The sequence below is a fragment of the Hydra vulgaris genome, chromosome 12, assembly GCF_038396675.1.
Source record: "Hydra vulgaris chromosome 12, alternate assembly HydraT2T_AEP".
In the NCBI taxonomy this organism is placed as follows: domain Eukaryota; kingdom Metazoa; phylum Cnidaria; class Hydrozoa; order Anthoathecata; family Hydridae; genus Hydra; species Hydra vulgaris.
In genome coordinates this window covers 32,022,742-32,042,272 of record NC_088931.1, presented here as the reverse complement: position 1 = coordinate 32,042,272, position 19,531 = coordinate 32,022,742, and the positions used below count along the sequence as shown (strand labels likewise).

At 25.0% G+C, this 19,531-nt stretch overlaps 1 protein-coding gene across 1 annotated transcript in view; it reads right to left on the bottom strand.

Moving 5' to 3' along the window:
* The window catches only part of LOC100202107 (H(+)/Cl(-) exchange transporter 5), a 42,446-nt gene extending 26,004 nt beyond the window's left edge, over positions 1 to 16,442 (bottom strand). Inside the window, exons 1-8 of the mRNA XM_065812944.1 lie at positions 15,915 to 16,442; positions 15,293 to 15,658; positions 10,998 to 11,204; positions 10,832 to 10,912; positions 8,113 to 8,295; positions 7,930 to 8,019; positions 558 to 682; positions 332 to 488 (exon numbers count right to left, since the gene is read on the bottom strand). Coding sequence (XP_065669016.1) covers positions 332 to 488; positions 558 to 682; positions 7,930 to 8,019; positions 8,113 to 8,295; positions 10,832 to 10,912; positions 10,998 to 11,204; positions 15,293 to 15,658; positions 15,915 to 16,172 — 1,467 coding nt within the window. The 5' untranslated portion in view covers positions 16,173 to 16,442. The remainder of the gene's footprint in view (positions 1 to 331; positions 489 to 557; positions 683 to 7,929; positions 8,020 to 8,112; positions 8,296 to 10,831; positions 10,913 to 10,997; positions 11,205 to 15,292; positions 15,659 to 15,914) is intronic.
* Positions 16,443 to 19,531: the final 3,089 nt, after the last annotated feature.

Genomic DNA, 19,531 nt, shown 5'->3' with positions numbered 1-19,531 from the left:
GTATTTAAAAAAGTATGCAATATTTTAAAACAAAGTTCATAACTGGTTTACAATATATACATTTATAAGTGTGTATACATATACATGTATATATGTATATTGCTATTGTGCTTGAGTGCAGTATAAAACTGATAACAACATAAACTGTGATTGCATCGTATAGTGTATCAAAAACCATAGAATAGACAGTTATGAAAATAAAAACAATATAACCTGGTCAACTGTAGTTTTACTGAACCTTGAAAATGTTTAGTTAAAAAAATAACATAAATAATTAAAATAATTGTTTTAAAGTTATGAAACTAGTTTATCGTTTAGAAAATATTCATACCTTCATACCAAAGGTAAAAACAGTCAAAACTGACGTAAACACCATGGCAAGTAACAATTTCCAAATTGCTTCATGAACTCCAGGACCTAAGCTTCTATGGGGATAGAACTCGCTGTTAATATGGTGTTGAGTTCCATTTGATAAATAGATATAGTCACTAAATGAGAATTTTATTAAAAGCAAAAACTCAGAAACAATAAATTTTATTTAATAACAATGCTTATACCAAAGTGAAGAAGTGTCCTCTGGGCCGCATTTTTGAAAAAGCCTGTATATAACACGACTAGCAGAGTCTCTAGTAAATTCATTTGGGTAGGAGATTAACACTGTAAATACTGTTGTGACTAAAACCTAAGTAAAATAAAAAAAATATATAATTTAAAGATAATAACTTTCTCTACAACTATTATTATAAATTATTCATCATTTTATTAATCATTTATCATAATATACGCTTTCGTTTTTAAAGTAGTTTTAATTAGTTACTGGGCTTTTCTAAATTTGAATGAGCGCGTTCTCAAAATGCACGTAGTCATTGGAGAAAAATCTCTCAAGCAAGTTAAAACTTTTTACCTTTTGGAATTTAATTATTATTTATTAATTTAGAAATAATACATAAAGAATCATATTAAGATAAATAATTATCATTAAGATCATATTATAATTGAAGTAAGTATAGAAAATAGTTTAGCAATTTATATATAACATTTTTATTAGATATAAAGTAGAAAGGATCATTCCTTTTAAGTTTTTAAATCATTTATATTTTGTTTGTTTTAGTTTTTCTTTTAGCTTTATTTTTTTTTTTAGCAGCTTTGTTTTTATTGAGCTTATTTTTTTTTTTAGAAGGAAAATAGGGGTATGGATGAAGACTAATTATTTTTTATGCAACAAAAAAGTTATACTGATGCAATTTCCATAAAATTAGTTATTACTACTTTGAAATTTCTGTGGTGCGATTAACTATTTTTGTTCTTTTTTAGAAAATTTAGAAAAATGAATTAAAATTTTGTGCATTCATGTGACATGACATGTCACACGTTATTGTATGTAAAGGTTAAATTTTGTTATGAGGATTACAGTTCTTATGAAAAAAAAATGAAGGTAAAGAGTATTGTTTGTATATATATATTTATATTTTTTTTACTTTGAATCTTTTTAAATTTTTCATGTCATTTTTTAAAATTTTTGATTACACAATTCAAGTTATGTATGTTTATTGTTTGCATATATGCTTTTTTAATAAGTATGTGTATGTGATAGTATGTGCTTTATAGCTGTTTTATCAATGTGTTTTTATAATAATGTAAAGTGTTTTTCTATTGTTTGTGTAAGTGTTAATATGTGTTATATAATTGTTTTATAAATGTGTTTAAATATGTTTATATAAGGTTAAATATATATACTTTGTTTATAGTTGGTACATATGTTTATATTATGTTGTTTCCATGTTTTCAAAGTGCTGTGACTTGGTAAATGTTTAGAGCAAGATATGTCAACCTTGCCAGCCAACTGATGTACTTATAGCAGAGGGTTACACGGCAGTGTTTAGTGTCAAACTGTTACTGCTTTAGGTCTAGGCGTTTTAAAACCTTTATTATTAATTATTCTGAAAATACATAATGTATTTTAATAACATTTTGCGTAATGTTGTTACTTATGTTCTGTTATATATAAATGGTATGTTGTATATGAATGTTAAGTCGTTATATGCATATTATATTAACTTATGGTGTGTGCTATTGTTGTGTTTTGTTGTTGTTATGTTGTTTTTTTTTTGTAATCTTTTGAGTTGATAGACATTTGGCTTACCTTCACGCTGGTGTCTATTGTTAAAAATGATAAATAGGTAATTTCATTATTAGATCTCACTGCTTTTAATCATTCACTAAAAGCCAAGACAAATTATTTTGCCATTTATACAATTTGTTTTAAAAACTTAAAGCCAATACAAATTATTTTGTTACAAACTATTTTATAAACTAAAAGCCGAGACAAATTGTTTTGTCATATATACAAATTGTTTCATCTCAATTTGATTTTTTGTCTTTAGTGCTGATCATTACATGATTTTCCTAAAAATATTTTGGAATCATGAACCAGTATAAATTATTTTCTGAAAGCTAACATGAAATATTTAACAACCACTACTCTGTTAAATCACAACAGCTTTTCTCTATAAAGTACATTGATTTTCATTTTTTGTATGTAATGTTTTTCTTTATTTACTTATTTGTTACATTTTTTATTTTAGATTTATCAGATAACGTATTTATGTGGTATACAACAATTTTTTTTTTAATTTTTCTGTATTAGCAGTATGTTTATTATTAGAATTACAGGTTTTTAATAATTTCTTTTTTATTATTATTTCCTAATTTATTTATTTAGATTAATTTTTTTAAATAAAAAAACTTAGAAGTTATTTTTTTATTAAACATCTCCTAGCTGATATATATTTTTTTTAAGTCATAAGATTATTGTATAATTTATTTTAAATAACAGTTTTTTATATATAAAAATTATTTGTGTTTGCAATTTAGAGTAGAAAAAAAACTATATAGAAAAGATTTTTTGTTACTACTTTTAATTTAAAGTGAAATTTAAATGAATGATATTACGCTAGAAGCAGATATTAGTTTAGAAAATGGAGATGTTAATAAGCAAGTTAATCATCGCAGAAATGAAAGAGATAGGCTTAGGTGAAATAAAATTAATAATCAACAAAATGCTAGATATGCTGCTTGGCAAGCAACAAATAATTCAAACCCAAATGAGGAAAGCTTGGTTAGGCGAGTTGAAAATAATCGTTGCAGAAATAAAAGAGATGAAATTAATAGTCAACAAAATACTAGATATGCTGCTAGATACAATAGAAGGCATTGTATAGCAAGAAGTAAAACTATTCCAGATTATAATTATTTAGGAGAAATTAATTATATTTGTCAGCATTGTGGTGCTAAGAAATTTCCTGATAAAACACATTTTTATGTTGCCATAATGATAAGGTAGTTTTGTCGCAACCTTCACCATTTCCACAAGATATATAATGTAGTTAAACCCATGAATCATGGGCCGCCATGAATTAGAATATATGGTCATGTTTTTCATCATATAGGTAATCTAAGGCTAAATCAAGATGCTCCGCCGACATATTGTCAACTATACATCTATGATCCACTTGCAACAGTAAACAACGAGGTAATGATCTTTGCTTAAATGATTTAATGTTTCGATTGCAAACTATTATTAGTGAAGAGAAACCATTTTCTCTTTTAAAAACATGGCTGAAGTGGAAAATGAAAAAATTCATTGAGCAGCTATAGAAAGTCACTCAGTTTAGTTGTAAAAATGTCTTTACTTGAAGGGCAAGATAGACATCGCTATAATCTCCCTTCACATAATGAAGTTGCAGTTGTATTGTACAGTATTGAAGTTGCAGTTGTATTGTATTATAACTTCAAGTACTTTAGTTTTATTCTATTTTTTCTTCTAGGAGAGTTGAAACAAAAACTAAGTATAAATTATATGATTAGTAAAGTTAAATAAATGAAGCATTTATATCTTTACCTCAGAAGTCAAAGGTTGGTTGTCACATTTTAGAATTTTTCAGGAGAGAGGAAATAATAAAATAATTAGTCTTTATTGGCTTATTCTTGATGGTTAAATTTATTTAATTTTTTTCATGTTTTATTTAATTTGCCTTAAGACACATGAAATATAATTTTGACACAAAAACAAAAGTTAAATAAAAAAAGTGAAAAGTCATTTTTGGACAACAGACATTTTTCCTTTGAACATTGTGGGGACGCCAGACCTATTATATTGACCTAACTTTGTTTCACATTGTCGTAGGACAACAGTCTTTATACCTTTGTAGATACTGAAAAAACGAAAAAGGTCTCGTATATAACTCATTTTTACAAAAAACTGAACAACCGACCTTCGTCTTCTGAGGTACAGATATTAGGATTTAAAGTTCATTTTAGTTTATAGTTTTGGTTTAGTTTATAGTTATTTTTAGTTTATTTTTAGTTTAGTTTTAGCTTCAATTATCTTTTTTCTTACTTAAGACAACTTTATGGAGGAAATGAAGGGAATAGGTAAAAAAAATTATATTTATATATTTATATGTAAATATTATTTTATCGATTATTTTGAGGTATATTTTTTTTGTCTTTAGTGTCTGGTAGAAACATAACTGGTAGGGCTGTGTTTTATATTTTCATATTTTGTGTGGAGAAATATGTGCAATAGGTGAAAGAATTATTTAACAAATATGACATTTTTTAACTGTTTGCGTTTTACTCATATTTTTATTAAAATAAAATTTTTCACATTTTAACCCTTTTTAATTTACTCTCTATTTTTTTTTTTTTTAATATTTTTAGCATTGTCTTCTGTTACCTGTGAAAATGGTGAGGTTATGCTTTATATTTTGATTAAATAAAATTACAAATATTTATAATTTTTATTATATTCTTTTATTTGTAATTTTAGAGTCGTTAACATTTGAGAGCTTTTGTGAATTTAGATTCATTAATATTTGAGCACTACAGAAATTATAGCTCCCAACACCCAGGGCCTCTCTTGGAGAGGTCCTTCAATAAGTGGTGTAGTAATGGCAGTATGGATGAGCCCTCCTTCAAATTGAGGGCTCATCCATACCGGGGTGTTGGGAGACACCGAAGAAAAAACAGCAACCAAAAGGTTGTAAATGTCTTCTATCAGTGAAGATATTTATAACTTTTTTGTTTCCACTTTTTTTACGGTGATTATTTTGTATTTTTTTTAATTTTGTAATTTTTTTTTAACAATATGTTATGTTGCTTATTTGATTTTATTTGGTCTTTTTTAATTAAAATTTTTTTCACCAATTAAATTCAGTTAATTGGTGAAAATATAGTCAAATTGATTCATTATCCAATTATCATAATATAATGATGCTACATTCTATTGCTAAAAATATTTAATTGGTAGCTTAATTTATTGAACTCACTGCTTTTAAAATTTACTATAAGCCAAGACAATATTTAGCATTTGAAGCATTTGTTATTTTGCTTTTTAATTAAAATATTTTAAATATATTGTGATGTCTTTTGAATTAAACTAAAGTTTACTAAAAGCCAACACAAAATAACGTCATTAAACAACACCGACAAGAACTGCTGCATCATGACAGCAACTGAAGTATGACAACAGGTTACCGAAAGCAGGTAAATTGTTTTCCAGTTATTTTGTTTTTCTTTTCTTTTATGTCTACTTATCTGTTACAATTTTTATTTTAGATTTGTCATACGACGCATTAATGCAATATAAAAGATCAAAGTATAAAAAAATAAAGAGAATAAAAAGTTGGTTAAAAAGTTACAAGTTAACAATATTTTATAAAAGAACTTCAAAAATAAAATTGTACTAAGCAAGAAAAAAAGACTAAGAACTATGAAGCTCAAAATTTATTTTAAGCAATTAAAAAAAAAAATTTTTTTAAACTGTCAAGTGAGGATGCAAACCAAAGAGAACTGTGAACTAAATCACAAGTTAAGTTATAGGGATATTTAGCAGATCATATATAAATGATATGATAGCTCTCTAGAGCAGCATCTAGAGAGAAAGAGAAACAACCTTATGATTAGCTTATGATTATGAGTAGCAAAAAAATTTTATGTAAGTTTTTTACTTCAGTAGTTGGTTTTAAAAAATTACAAGTTTATAACAAATTCATTTTATACAACTTAAACATCAGATTAAAACGTTGTCCACTAGTCTGGAATATACAAATAATAAAACATAAAAATTTGAAAAAATTCCACAAAACTTAGGTTCTTAAGAATAGAAAGTCTTAAGACCAAAAAATAAGAGATGACCTTATTTATTATTTTAAAATACAAACATCAAATTACATAAATAAAGTAAAATGTTGCAATCCAAACTGTGACTTAATATATAAATAAATAAATTTTCCTTAACTAATCATATAGTTACTATAGTCAAGTTACTTATGATATTCAGCAATATGAACCATGATATAATAAGTAATTTTATTGAATCTTATTTAAAAGAAAAAAACATTAATTTACAACTTTTTAAATACCAACAGCTTTTGAGCTTCAAATATTTAATATTACCAATAAATTATATCAACATCAATCTATTTATCAAATCAATACCAATATATGTATTAATATAATATTAAAAAATGTAATATATATATATATATATATATATACATATATATATATATATATATATATATATATATATATATATATATATATATATATATATATATATATATATATATATATATATATATATATATATATATATATATATATATATATATATATATATATATATATATATATATAGTAAAAATCTAAATAATTATAACACTTGATTTATTTAAAACATTTTGGGCTTACAGAAAAAACTTGTGAAGGCGATCATTAAAAGTTTTTTCTGTAAGCCCAATATAATATCTACCTTAATCTTGCGGATTTGTTTTAACTTTACATAAATAGATGACATTTTTACGGAGGGTAATAATCTTTTTAAATACGCCGAATACCAGCATGTTTTAAGAAAATTTGTCATTTTATTTACTAATTAGATTACTTATATTTAATAATTTCTTCAAAATATTTTAGGAGATTGTTTAATGCTGGTTTTTTACCTAACTTTAAGTTTGAAAAATTAATTTACAAATAGATTTTTTAGTTTTTTAATAACTAGTTATTATTACCCTCCATTTTCAATTAATGTCAAGACAAACATAGCCAAACTTTTCCTAAATTTAATCGATAAAACTTCCCAAAATCTCATAAATTCCATAAGCTGTTCGAAACAACCTGAAGGTTAGCTATAGCTGTCTTCCAAATATTCGCGACATTATCACTTCACACAACAATAAAATTTTATCAAATTCTTTAAACCTTAATGCTCTAATGTGCAATTGCCGACAGATTAATTTATGCCCACTTAATGGAAAATGTTTAACTAAAAATGTCATCTATTTATGTAATGTTAAGACAAATCCGCGAGATGAAGGTAGATATTATATTGGGCTTACAGAAAAAACTTTTAAAGATCGCCTTTACAAGCACAATAATTCCTTTCTTATGAAAGTGTCAAACTCTACCCAACTTTCTTAATTTGTGTGGAGTGTTAAAAAGAAAGGTTTAAATCCTGACATTCTACTGTATTTTCAATATATTTTTTTTATCGTTGTTTTTTTTGAGATTTGTAATATCTGATGATCGCTATTTGCGTGAAACTCTGAGTAATGTTTTAAATAAATCGAGTGTTATAATTATTTAGTTTTTTACTATATATTGCTCTACTTTGGTATTGAGCACTCTTTAACAAGAAATATTTACACAATTACTACAATATATATATATATATATATATATATATATATATATATATATATATATATATATATATATATATATATATATATATATATATATATATATATTAGATGATTTTGATAAATTTATTAAGTTTGCTTCAAAATAAAAAACTAAACTTTTGTAAAATATAGAAAACAAAAATAATTTTTTTTAAATGATTGAAAATCATCTATAAAGCACCTCAAACACTGGATGATTTCCAAGCCGTGTTGTTTTCCTTAGTCTGCACCAAAATATATTACATTTATTAAAAATTGATCCAAACCAACCCTAAAAGTAACAAACATTTGAAATGCAATAAACAGTCATTAAACAATTTGCAGAAGAAAAACACTTTTTACAAAAATAGAATCCACAACCTACTCCAAACACTCCTAAAAAGATAAATGGAACAAGCTCAAATGGTTGCCATGGATTATGGTAGTTCACATAGAACATAACAAAGGTACCATTTCCATATGGATTCATATATCCAAATGTCAAAGCAGCAATCATTGCACAAAAAAATGTTCGCCATAATGTTTTTAAAGGAAAGTAGTAACTGACCTAAAATATTTAAACTTTAAAATTACAAAAAAATCTTCTAATTCTAATTATCGTGACACCACTATGTCAAAAAATGTTATGAGTAGATTTATTATCAATTGATTCTACATAAATATATTTTACTTGCTTTTAGATATTTTTACACTGTTTTCTTTATATCACCTTATTTCTCGTGTTTTTTCTTCTATTTAACTACACTTTTTGTTATTACTTTTTATTAACTTTTATAAATTTAAATTATTGAAATTGATATTTACCCAGCAGGGGAAAAAACTGTTAAAGATGATTTTTCCATCACTGAGTATAATAAGCATTTAGTTACAAAAGCGGAGATTCTGTGTAAAAAAATGTTTTGAACAAGAAGTTCCAAGTTCGATCCCCAACATTTCTGTGGTAGTACAGTGCTCAACTTGTTTTTCTGCACAGTGGCCTTGTACATCAAGGTTTATGTTTCAGAGTTAAAAAATTAAGAGAGGATTGTAACCACAATTAAACTTAAAAGTAGCCTCCCCGACTGCAGTGGCTCCTTAGTCATGAGGAGGCGAAAGATATTAAAAAAACTGAAGCATATTTGTAATAAAGATCAACATTTTATCTTCCTTCTTTAAATACTTGTACAAGTGCTTTTTTTTGATTTGTCATGTGCTGATCAATGTTGCACTCTTAAAGGTACAAACTGAATTTCTATAACTGTTGGAGAGCATCACACATCAATCCTAGATCCATAAAAAACCTTTGTAGATTTTTCATGTTAAATCTTCTTAAGTGGATTTTTCATTTTTGTCCCTTGTAGGATCAACCATTGCTTCTACAAAATGACTCATAACTTTTCTATACTACAAATACTGAACAGAAGCTAGATGACACCCATCATGTATTTAATCAATTACTTAATTAACTCAACCAATTTCAGCAGCTGAATATTAAGTAATTCCACACAATAATGAAAGTTTCTGTTTTTTAGGGGGTAAGCATGATAAATAATGTAAAGCTTATCAAGAAATGATTTGAATCTATTGATACCTGAAATCTCTCTACTAGTATTGCCTACTGATAATTTTAGTCTCTGATAAGCACAATGTTAAACTATAAAAGAAGGAAATTTTTCAGTGAGTAATTTGACAACGCCACTTTTGCATCTTAACATCAATGATTTCCTTTTGCAACTTTATATGCAGTTCAAAAAATACATGCTGTTACAATTTTATTATGTTATCTTTAAAAGAATTTAATATATTGTTTACAAGAGTCTCTTTTTTAACTTTTTCTACTATCTTTAATGCAGCTTGATGTCCAGCAAATTCTTTGTGATCAAATATTTTTTGCAAACTCAGCTGTTGCTATCTATCTTTGCCATAATAAAAAGATGTTTTTAAATATATTAATTAATTTGTAACTTTGAATTTTAAATGCCGATAAAATGAATATAATAAAAAATACTGTCACAATTATGAAAATAAGTGATAATTGTAATCAAAAATAAAAATAATGTCAACTTTCAAAAAGTAAATTTAGTTTTTGCCAACAGCTAAGAAATAATAGATTTTGAAACATAATGATGTAATGTTTTTAAGTCATAACATAATGATGTAATGTTTTTAGTCATAACTATATTAGTTATGGATTTTAAAAAAGTTGGAAAAATCACAACATCAACATAATAAGATCACCAGTTTATTATTAATTTTATTTAAACATAAAAAAACAATTAAACTCAAGTCTTTATTATGTCAAAATGTTTTATTATCATTACTTTTTATGTAAAGTTATGTCTATTAAATTACAGCTAATATAGTTTCTTAAATCCTTAAAAATACAAAATTTGACAAAAATATAGCCAGCTACAACTATCAGCAAATACAGTAATAAAAAAAGATTATTGATTTTTTCATAGAAAATTAGCTACTAATTGTACTAAAAATAAATCGTGTTATAGTTAGCAAGTGGACAAAAAAATATCAGTAACAAGACTTGATTTTCTATAATTGCTATAAAAGCATAATATGCTTTTCAATGTTTGCTTTGTAATCTCTATATATAAAAAAAATGTATTTAATTTCAATTTTAACTTTTAAATATTATTTCAAAATTTTATTTTTAATGTAAAATTTTTGTTTTCCTATATAAAATAAGTACACAAAAATTATTTTCCTTAGAAAATAATATGTGTTGCAAGTTAACCTTAATAACGACTGAAAAAATAAAAGCAATCATGAATCTATTTTATATGCAAAGGTTTTTAACAATTAAACTCTAAGAATATACAATTGTTTTATCAAAAAATATATAATGGTCTTATCAAAGAAGATTTAATGGTCTTATCAATGAAGATATAATAATTTTATCAAAGAATATATGGTTTTATCAAAAAGTATATTTGTGGTAATAGCATTAAACTATTTCACATTTTTAATCTCACCTATGGCTCTGAACTGAAATGAAAACAATTTAGAGCTGCCTAACTAATAAATAATTAGTTAAAAGACACTTCCAAGTTTTATTAAAAATAAGTCAAATGAAATATAAAATAAAAAACCTCTTCTAAACTGAATAGAACTCCACCAACAGGTGCCCCAAATGCAACAGATACACCTGCAGCAGCTGCAGCAGACAAAACCTAATTTAGAAAAAAATCATGTTTAAAATATTTACAATATAAAAACATAAACTTATGAATATATATACGGTATAAAGCAACACACCTCTCTTCTTTTAGATTCATTTCCATAATACTTGGGGAAAAATCTGGCAAGAACATTTCCGATACAAGCAGCTACATGTACCATAGGACCTTCTTTACCTAATTTTAAGCCAGAAGCTACTGATAGAATTAATGTAAAACTCTTGATAATCAATGTCCACCAACCAAGAAAACCTCTTATCACAAATCCACCTAATATAGTTTTTATCTGAAAAAACAAAAACAAAAAACATTTTTTTGCTTATTATTATATCATTTAATATTACTTTACTACTACTAAATAAACATAACATTACCAAAATATATAAATGAGATTTTTATTCAAAATATAATAAAGCCTAAAAAAAAAGATTTGAAAAATAGTTCAAATATAGCAGCTCATGTGAAAGTCAACAAAATTCCTGTTTTCTAATCTGTAGACAACACATGCTTTTTAAATTAGCATATCAAATTTTCGAAACAGACTCAATATATAAATAATAAAGATTCAGTCAAACAATAAAATACACATTTTTAATATAATTGTATTAAATAAGCTGCACAGTAAGTGAATAGAAAGAAAAAAAGAGAGATGACACTTTTAAGCACTTCTTTTCAGAGAAATTAATATTTCTATGAACATTTTTTTAAACTTTACATCCTGTTTTATATAAAAGTTTATGTTATTGCATTACAAAATATAAACCTGTATAGATTTTTCTTTTTTTGATTGTCAATTAAAAAAATATTAAAAAATTTTATTTAAAAAAATTTAAACCATTTAAAAGGTTTATAAAGGCTCAAGAATATGCTTATTTTTCACCTAAAATATATATACATATATATATTTACTTTTATATTATTTATATTAATTATCTGTGTGTGTGTGTGTGTGTGTGTGTGTGTGTGTGTGTGTGTGTGTGTGTGTGTGTGTGTGTGTGTGTGTGTGTGTGTGTGTGTGTGTGTGTGTGTGTGTGTGTGTGTGTGGGTGTGTGTATATATATATATATATATATATATATATATATATATATATATATATATATATATATATATATATATATGCATATATATATAAATAAATATATATATATATACATTTATTTATTTATTTATATATACACTGGCGAGCAAAAAAAAGTGAACAGTACAATTTTTCAGTAAACTATGTATTATTAATCAATTAAAAATATAATACATAAAATATAACATATCGCTTATGTTAAATACATATACATACACATATATACGACTCATTTTGAAAAAAAAAATTAATATTTTGTGTGGCCACCACCATTTTTCATCACTTCATTTAATCAACGCGGCATTGACTCAATTAAACTTGCTATCAAACGGTGAGGTATTGTAACCCAAACTTGTTTTATGGCTGCCCAAAGATCATCCAAAGATGAAATATTATTTTTATGGACCTCTTTATCCATATAGTCCCACAAATTTTCAATGGGATTAAGGTCTAGACTTTGGGCAGGCTAATTTTCAAAAAGGAAGATAGTGTTATCCTTGAGCCATTTTTTAACTTGTTTAGATGTATGGCAAGGAGCATTGTCATGTTGAAATTTAATTTCATCTTCTTCTAATTCTTCCAGTGTGGGCAGCAAAAATTTTTGTAGAATACTAATGTATTCTTTGGAATTTATTCGTAATCCATCTTCGACTCTATGCAATCTGCCCACACCTTTGGCAGAAAAACAACCCCAAACCATAATTCCAAGATTACCCTTTACCATTTGGTGAATACAATCTGGATTTAATTGTTCGTTCTTACGTCTAATGCACATCTGTGGACGATCTGAATGCAAACAAAATCGTGATTTATCTGACCATAATATTTTTGTCCAGTTTGTGTTTTTATTATATTTTACCCAAGCTAACCTTGCCTTTTTATGGCGTGCTGTAAGAAGAGGTACTTTTTTACATGGGTGTATTTTGATCTTTAAGACGCCTCGAAATTGTCTTACAGCACGCCATAAATATTAATTTTTTTTTTCAAAATGAGCCGTATATATGTGTATGTATATGTATTTAACATAAGCGATATGTTATATTTTATGTATTATATTTTTAATTGATTAATAATACATAATTTTTTAAAAAAACCACAAAAACGCAAATTTAATTGACCAGAATGTTTTTAAAAACATTCTGAATGTTTTTAAAACATTCTGAATGCTTTTAACAATATAAACAAGGTTTTTATTTTTTTTTATTATAATAAAATGTTTTTATTTTTAATTATTTTAATAAAATATTTTTATTTTTATTTTTTTTTACTGTAAATCATGCGCGGAGTGTTGCTACATCGACTATCTTATAGCCTGACTCGCAAGGGAGTGCTGCTACATCGACTGACAAATAGCCTGACTCGCAACGAAGTGCTGCTACATCTACTATCTTTTAGCCTGACCCGCAAGGGAGTGTTGCTACATCAACTGAGGGTTTGGTTGGGGCAGGCAGTCTATCAATTAATGAAAAAAAATTCCGGTCTTACATTTTAATTTTTACTTTTTGTCAACAAAATATGGAAAAAACTTTCGGACAACATATAAGAGTTCTGTATATATATATATATATATATATATATATATATATATATATATATATATATATATATATATATATATATATATATATATATATATTTATATATATATGCAGGCTTGGACAGGAAGGCGTGCGATTTGGAGTGCGAATATGACCACGCAAATATTTGTTGTTTTTAAATCATTTTGAAAAATTGACCGCGGCTGTTAAGACTTTGTTTACATTTACATTAGTTTGTTTTCATTTTAAAAATGCGCCAAAAAACTTTTATCTTAACTTAAGAAACTTTTATCTTAAATAAATAAACTTAAACAAAATTTATTTTGAAAAAAGAAAAGAAATCTTCGTAGAAGAAAATAATGAAAAATAAAAAAAACTTAACTGAAACTAAAATAAAAAAAACCGAAAAAATACTTGACTAAAATAAATAATAAACTATAACGCTAAATTAAGTTTATAATTACGTTTGGAACTTTTAAACTTTTATCGTTGCTAATGTTTTTATAATATTATACGAAACTCTTTTAAAAAAAGTAACAACTTACTTCTAATGATTGTTTAATAAATACGCGCATTTAACAAAAAAAGATTCTTAACAATTCTTCGTAGTAAAAACAAAAGAAAAAATAACTAAATTGTTTCTTTTGTGAGAAATACGTCACCTTTGTAAAGTTAGAAAAGATACTGTGGTAGCCATAATTTTTCTGAATGATAATTTATTTTAAAAATTTAAATTTGTTCTTATATTTATATATAATATATATTATAAATATATTATATATAAATATATTATAAATAAATATGTTTTTATACTTAAACAGAAAATGATCAACAAAAAAGAAAATAAACTTTTTTAATGGACATTACAAGCGTTCTTTTTTTATTTTATAGGATTATTATTATTTTTATTTACGCAGGCAAGTTTTTATATATGCTTATTACAATTTTTATCAATATACATGATAATTTATTTAGTTTTTTATTCATTGTCATTTGTGATTTTCTATAAAAACCAACGTTTTTAAATAAATATACTTACGTAACAACTTTTTTTAATTATTCATTCGTCTGTAACATTAGTTAAAAACGTTACAATGTTTTCAACAAAATTTGTATGAAGGACGTTTATAGAACAAATTATAGAATTAGTTTATAAGCGTTTATAATCATATATATATATATATATATATATATATATATATATATATATATATATATATATATATATATATATGTATATATATATATATATATATATATATATAAATATATATATATATAAATATATATATATATATATATATATATATATATATATATATATATATATATATATATATATATATATATATATATATAACTACCATATATATGGCTACCACAGTATCTTTTATATATATATATGTATATATATATATATATATATATATATATATATATATATATATATATATATATATATCAAATAGGATATATACATTATTTAATTATATACATTATTTAATAGAGCATAATATAAATTTTGACTTAGTATTTTAATGGTTTTTTGTTCTTGAATTGTATTACATGAGGTTGATGATTGCCTTAAGGCATAAAACTATTAGTAATATAACAAGTTGCATTTGCTTTGTTTATAAATAAAATATATATTTGTTTATAATAAAATTGACACACATAAAAAAAGGATAATAGAATGTTAAGGGATTTATTTACAAATTACATAAAAATTCTATAAATAAATTAAAGCAAAAATACCTCTGCAATACCAGAACCACAAGAATAGGGGGCATAAAAACGAACAAGAGTTACTGAAATAGCAGCAAATGTTACAGCTACCATTACATAGCAAAACAAATTTAAGCTGTATAATCCAGAACTAGAAATATTTGTAACACCCAAAATATCTGACCAAAGCATCCATTTATCACAATAATGTTGACCGTAACGAATTTCAGAATTCCAACAACACGCTTTTTTATTAAACCAAAACTCATGTTTACAAAATCCTTCTTTAAGATCAATCATCCAGTCAGTCCCAATGTCAATCATGCCACCTACAAATCCAGTAGTTGCCCCTACTATAAAAGCAATAAGCCAACCAGAATATGCATCATGAAAACCCTAAATAAAAATAAGATACAAATAACAAATATTTATACTTGCATAGATATAACTCTTTTACCACATTTATTTTTTCTACAATATTTCCATTATGCTATACATTATGAAGCCTAAAACTGATGATCCTGCTTAAGTCTGAGAAGCAATTTTGATGAAAAAATATGGAAAAAATATTATTATTAGCTTATAGAATTAATATTTAATAAAAATTAATTTACCTAACTTATCTCAGAAAAATATTTTTTTTTTTACTTACTTTTATTTTTTCTACAATATTTCCATTATGCTTGAGTTTTTTTACTTGTCGAAGTCTAAGTCTATCTCTTACTCTATCTCTAGACCAATCTATTGTGTGAAAGTCATCATACTTTCCCAGGTCGTCTGCCTCAGACTTGAACTTCCATAAATCAATACCTTTCTTCTCTAGACATACATTTTCATCATCATTATCATTTGATGTTAACATAGGAATTTCTTCTGAGAAAGCATCCAACTGTTTTGCATTTCGAACCATGTTTTATATGAGCCAAAAGCTTCAAAAATGGAAACATACAAACAGTTTTCTTTTTTAAAATTTTTTCATTTAAAGCATGTTCATTGAAATTTGAAAATCTCGAATAACCCAATCAACTGTTGTAAATACAATTCTATGAATTTAAGATACTCACTGATTGTAATATTTAACTATTTTAAAAACTGGCTAACAATATGTAGTGAAAACAAAGATCAAAAACCATAACTAAACAAAAATTGCGCTGCCAAAACAAATTTTTATTTTTACTATGAAGAAAATTTAAACATATTTATAAATATAATAAATTATATATTTAATTTAATTTAATACAATTTAATGTTTATATAACATTGTATTTCAAAGAACATATTATATAGCAAAAAAATATCTAAAAAAAAAACAGGTTATCTGTGTAGAATAGATATACTACTAAATGTACTAAGATATTGGTTTCTAACACAATGATTGCACCACACTATCAGTAATGTGCTCTTTTATTAAGAACAAATAGAGAGAATCTTTGAATACTTTAACTGCTGCAAAGCAAGTCAATAAAATTATTCTCAAATGTAATGATTAACACATAATGATTTAAAAATAGAAATTGAACTGGATATCAATCATACAAACAATTACAGTAAAAGTTCTAATATTCATACATATTTATCAACTTAGAAAAAAATGAGAATAAGCATTGTCATTAAACAAGAATTCCTAGGGACTATCATATTCCTCGACACAATAATAATACTGCATGGATTTTTGTATTCTCAAAGGAATTAAACTTGCGTGTCTACTGAAGACTTTGGCAAGCAGACTAGCTCCTTTGAAAAATTTAAAATGACGCCAACTTTATGTTATTTTTAATATTAATGTTCAGTATATATATATAAATCATATGTATATGTATATAAATATATATAAAATATCGATATCTATATATATATATATATATATATATATATATATATATATATATATATATATATATATATATATATATATATATATATATATATGTATGTATGTATGTATATATATATATATATATATATATATATATATATATATATATATATATATATATATATATATATATATATATATATATATATATATATATATATATACATACATACATATATATGTTGTTTTTTTTGTTGTTTTTTTTTTTTTGAATTTTTATGTTATATTTTTCTATACAATGTTATATCCAAAGATATTGTTGGCTTACCATAGGATGTATATATATCATATTACCTATATATTATATAGATATAGATATATATAGATATAATATTATATTATATTGATAACATAGTTTGATTATTAAATAACATTAGGTATGTTTCATTTCAAATTTTTCGGTTACCGTTTTTTCTTTGAAATTTTGTGCGTGCGTTTTGTTTTGTTTTTTGTTTTTGTTTTTTTATTGTGTTTTTTTTTTTTTTTTGTTTGTTTGTTTTTTGGTGGAAGGGAGGGGTTATATACTATATTTTCTTTAAATGCGATGAGATGGATGAAAAATAATTTTATTTACAATAATTTAAAATAAGCGATCTTTCTTTTTTTCATCCTCTCCAAAATGAGGGGGTTGTAAGTTTTACATATTCATAACTTTTGAACACTAAAAGATTCTTAGATGAAATTTAAAACAATGTCAATTGTTGTCAATGAATTTAAATTTAATATAAGATAGTAAATAAAAATTTTTTATTAAATTGTTACCCTCACATTTGGGGTTGGGGTTGCAAACTTTTTTGGAGTAATTTTATTCCCATCTCTAATCACCTCAGTGTTTTGAAAAATATTCTTATTTAAAATAAGGATAAATCAACATAAATTTGGAGTTTCTACAATACCTGGAAGTGTCATTACTTAAACATAAAAAAATCCTGCGTCCGCCATTGATATGTACCTGTTGATTAAATTTTAATTTAATTTAATCAATATATACACTGATTTGAATATCTTTGGGTTAAATTTAAAGTTAATTTAACCATATCTGTTATATCTTATATATACATATCTGTTATCATATGTCGGTTGCTATTAACAAATTGTCTCTGAGATTTTAAAGACGGCAACGAAACGCAATGGCGGGATAGTTAACAGATTTAGGGAAATTTAAAAAAAAGTTTATATACGAGGCGCTAACAATCAAAACGTGATTAGTCACGCACACACACACACACACACACACACACACACACACACACACACACACACACACACACACACACACACACACACACACACACACAAATTATTTAGATTTTTTTTTTTTTCATGGTACGCATATTTTATAAAAGAAAAAAATTGATAAAATCTTCTTTCTCTAAGTATTTTGAACGAGAAAAAGTGATTGTAAAAGCAAAACGATTTTATCAGTACTTTACCTGGATAACGTCATGAAATATTTTGTCCAAAACAATTAATCACAGACAATTGTCTGTGATTGGTTGTTCGAACAAATAATTAATTACAGCGCCCGCTTGTTAACGGGTGCTGTAATAATTTTGACAGTTAATGAACAAAAATGAATTAATGTTCAAAACACATGTTGAATTAATGAATACCACGTCCTTATCAAGTTGTTATTGCAAGGTCATGTACTGCAGTTTACATATCTTGCAGTTAAATTATAGTTTCGCATTTTCTGTATTGAAGTTCCGCAAGGTATTAAAATAATAGAAAATAGTAGGTATTGTATACAAAGATAATGTTGAAGTGCGAGTAGTGAATAGTGTTAGTCTTAAGGAACTCATTACTTGTGAAAAAAAGACTTGCTGCCAAAAAGAATAAATATTCAAGACTTAGCAGTTATAATATAATACAACTTTTCTTTTTTTATCAGAAGGCTTGGCACCTTAAATGTAACAATAAATTTAAACTCACTAGGAAATAGTTTGTTAGCTGGTGCATCGTGGGGGCGTTTAGTGCCCAGGGGTCAATGTTTTAAAAATTTTTACCGGCGCCAAATACTACCGGCAGTAAAACTTTTTAAGGTGAATGATTTTTGTCAATATTGTAAATATTTTTAAAAATTACTGGTGATAAACTACTGCCGAAACGTTTACTGTCAAAAAATATTCCGGAGGAGGGACCTACGGAAATTTTTGTTGAAGAAACTTGCGGTTCAGAATGTTTTTGAATCTTCAATTCAAAATCATTTTGTTTTTGACAACATTTTATGTTTTGAGAACATTATTGATCCGGACAGTAGATTTCTAAAAATAAGTTGTAATATTGAATTGAACATTCTACGACTCTAAATTTACGGTTGTAAAAATTCCCAGAGTAATTTTTCCGCCGGTAGCGTTTTACGCTAGTAAAAAGTTCGTGATTGAAAACCTGAA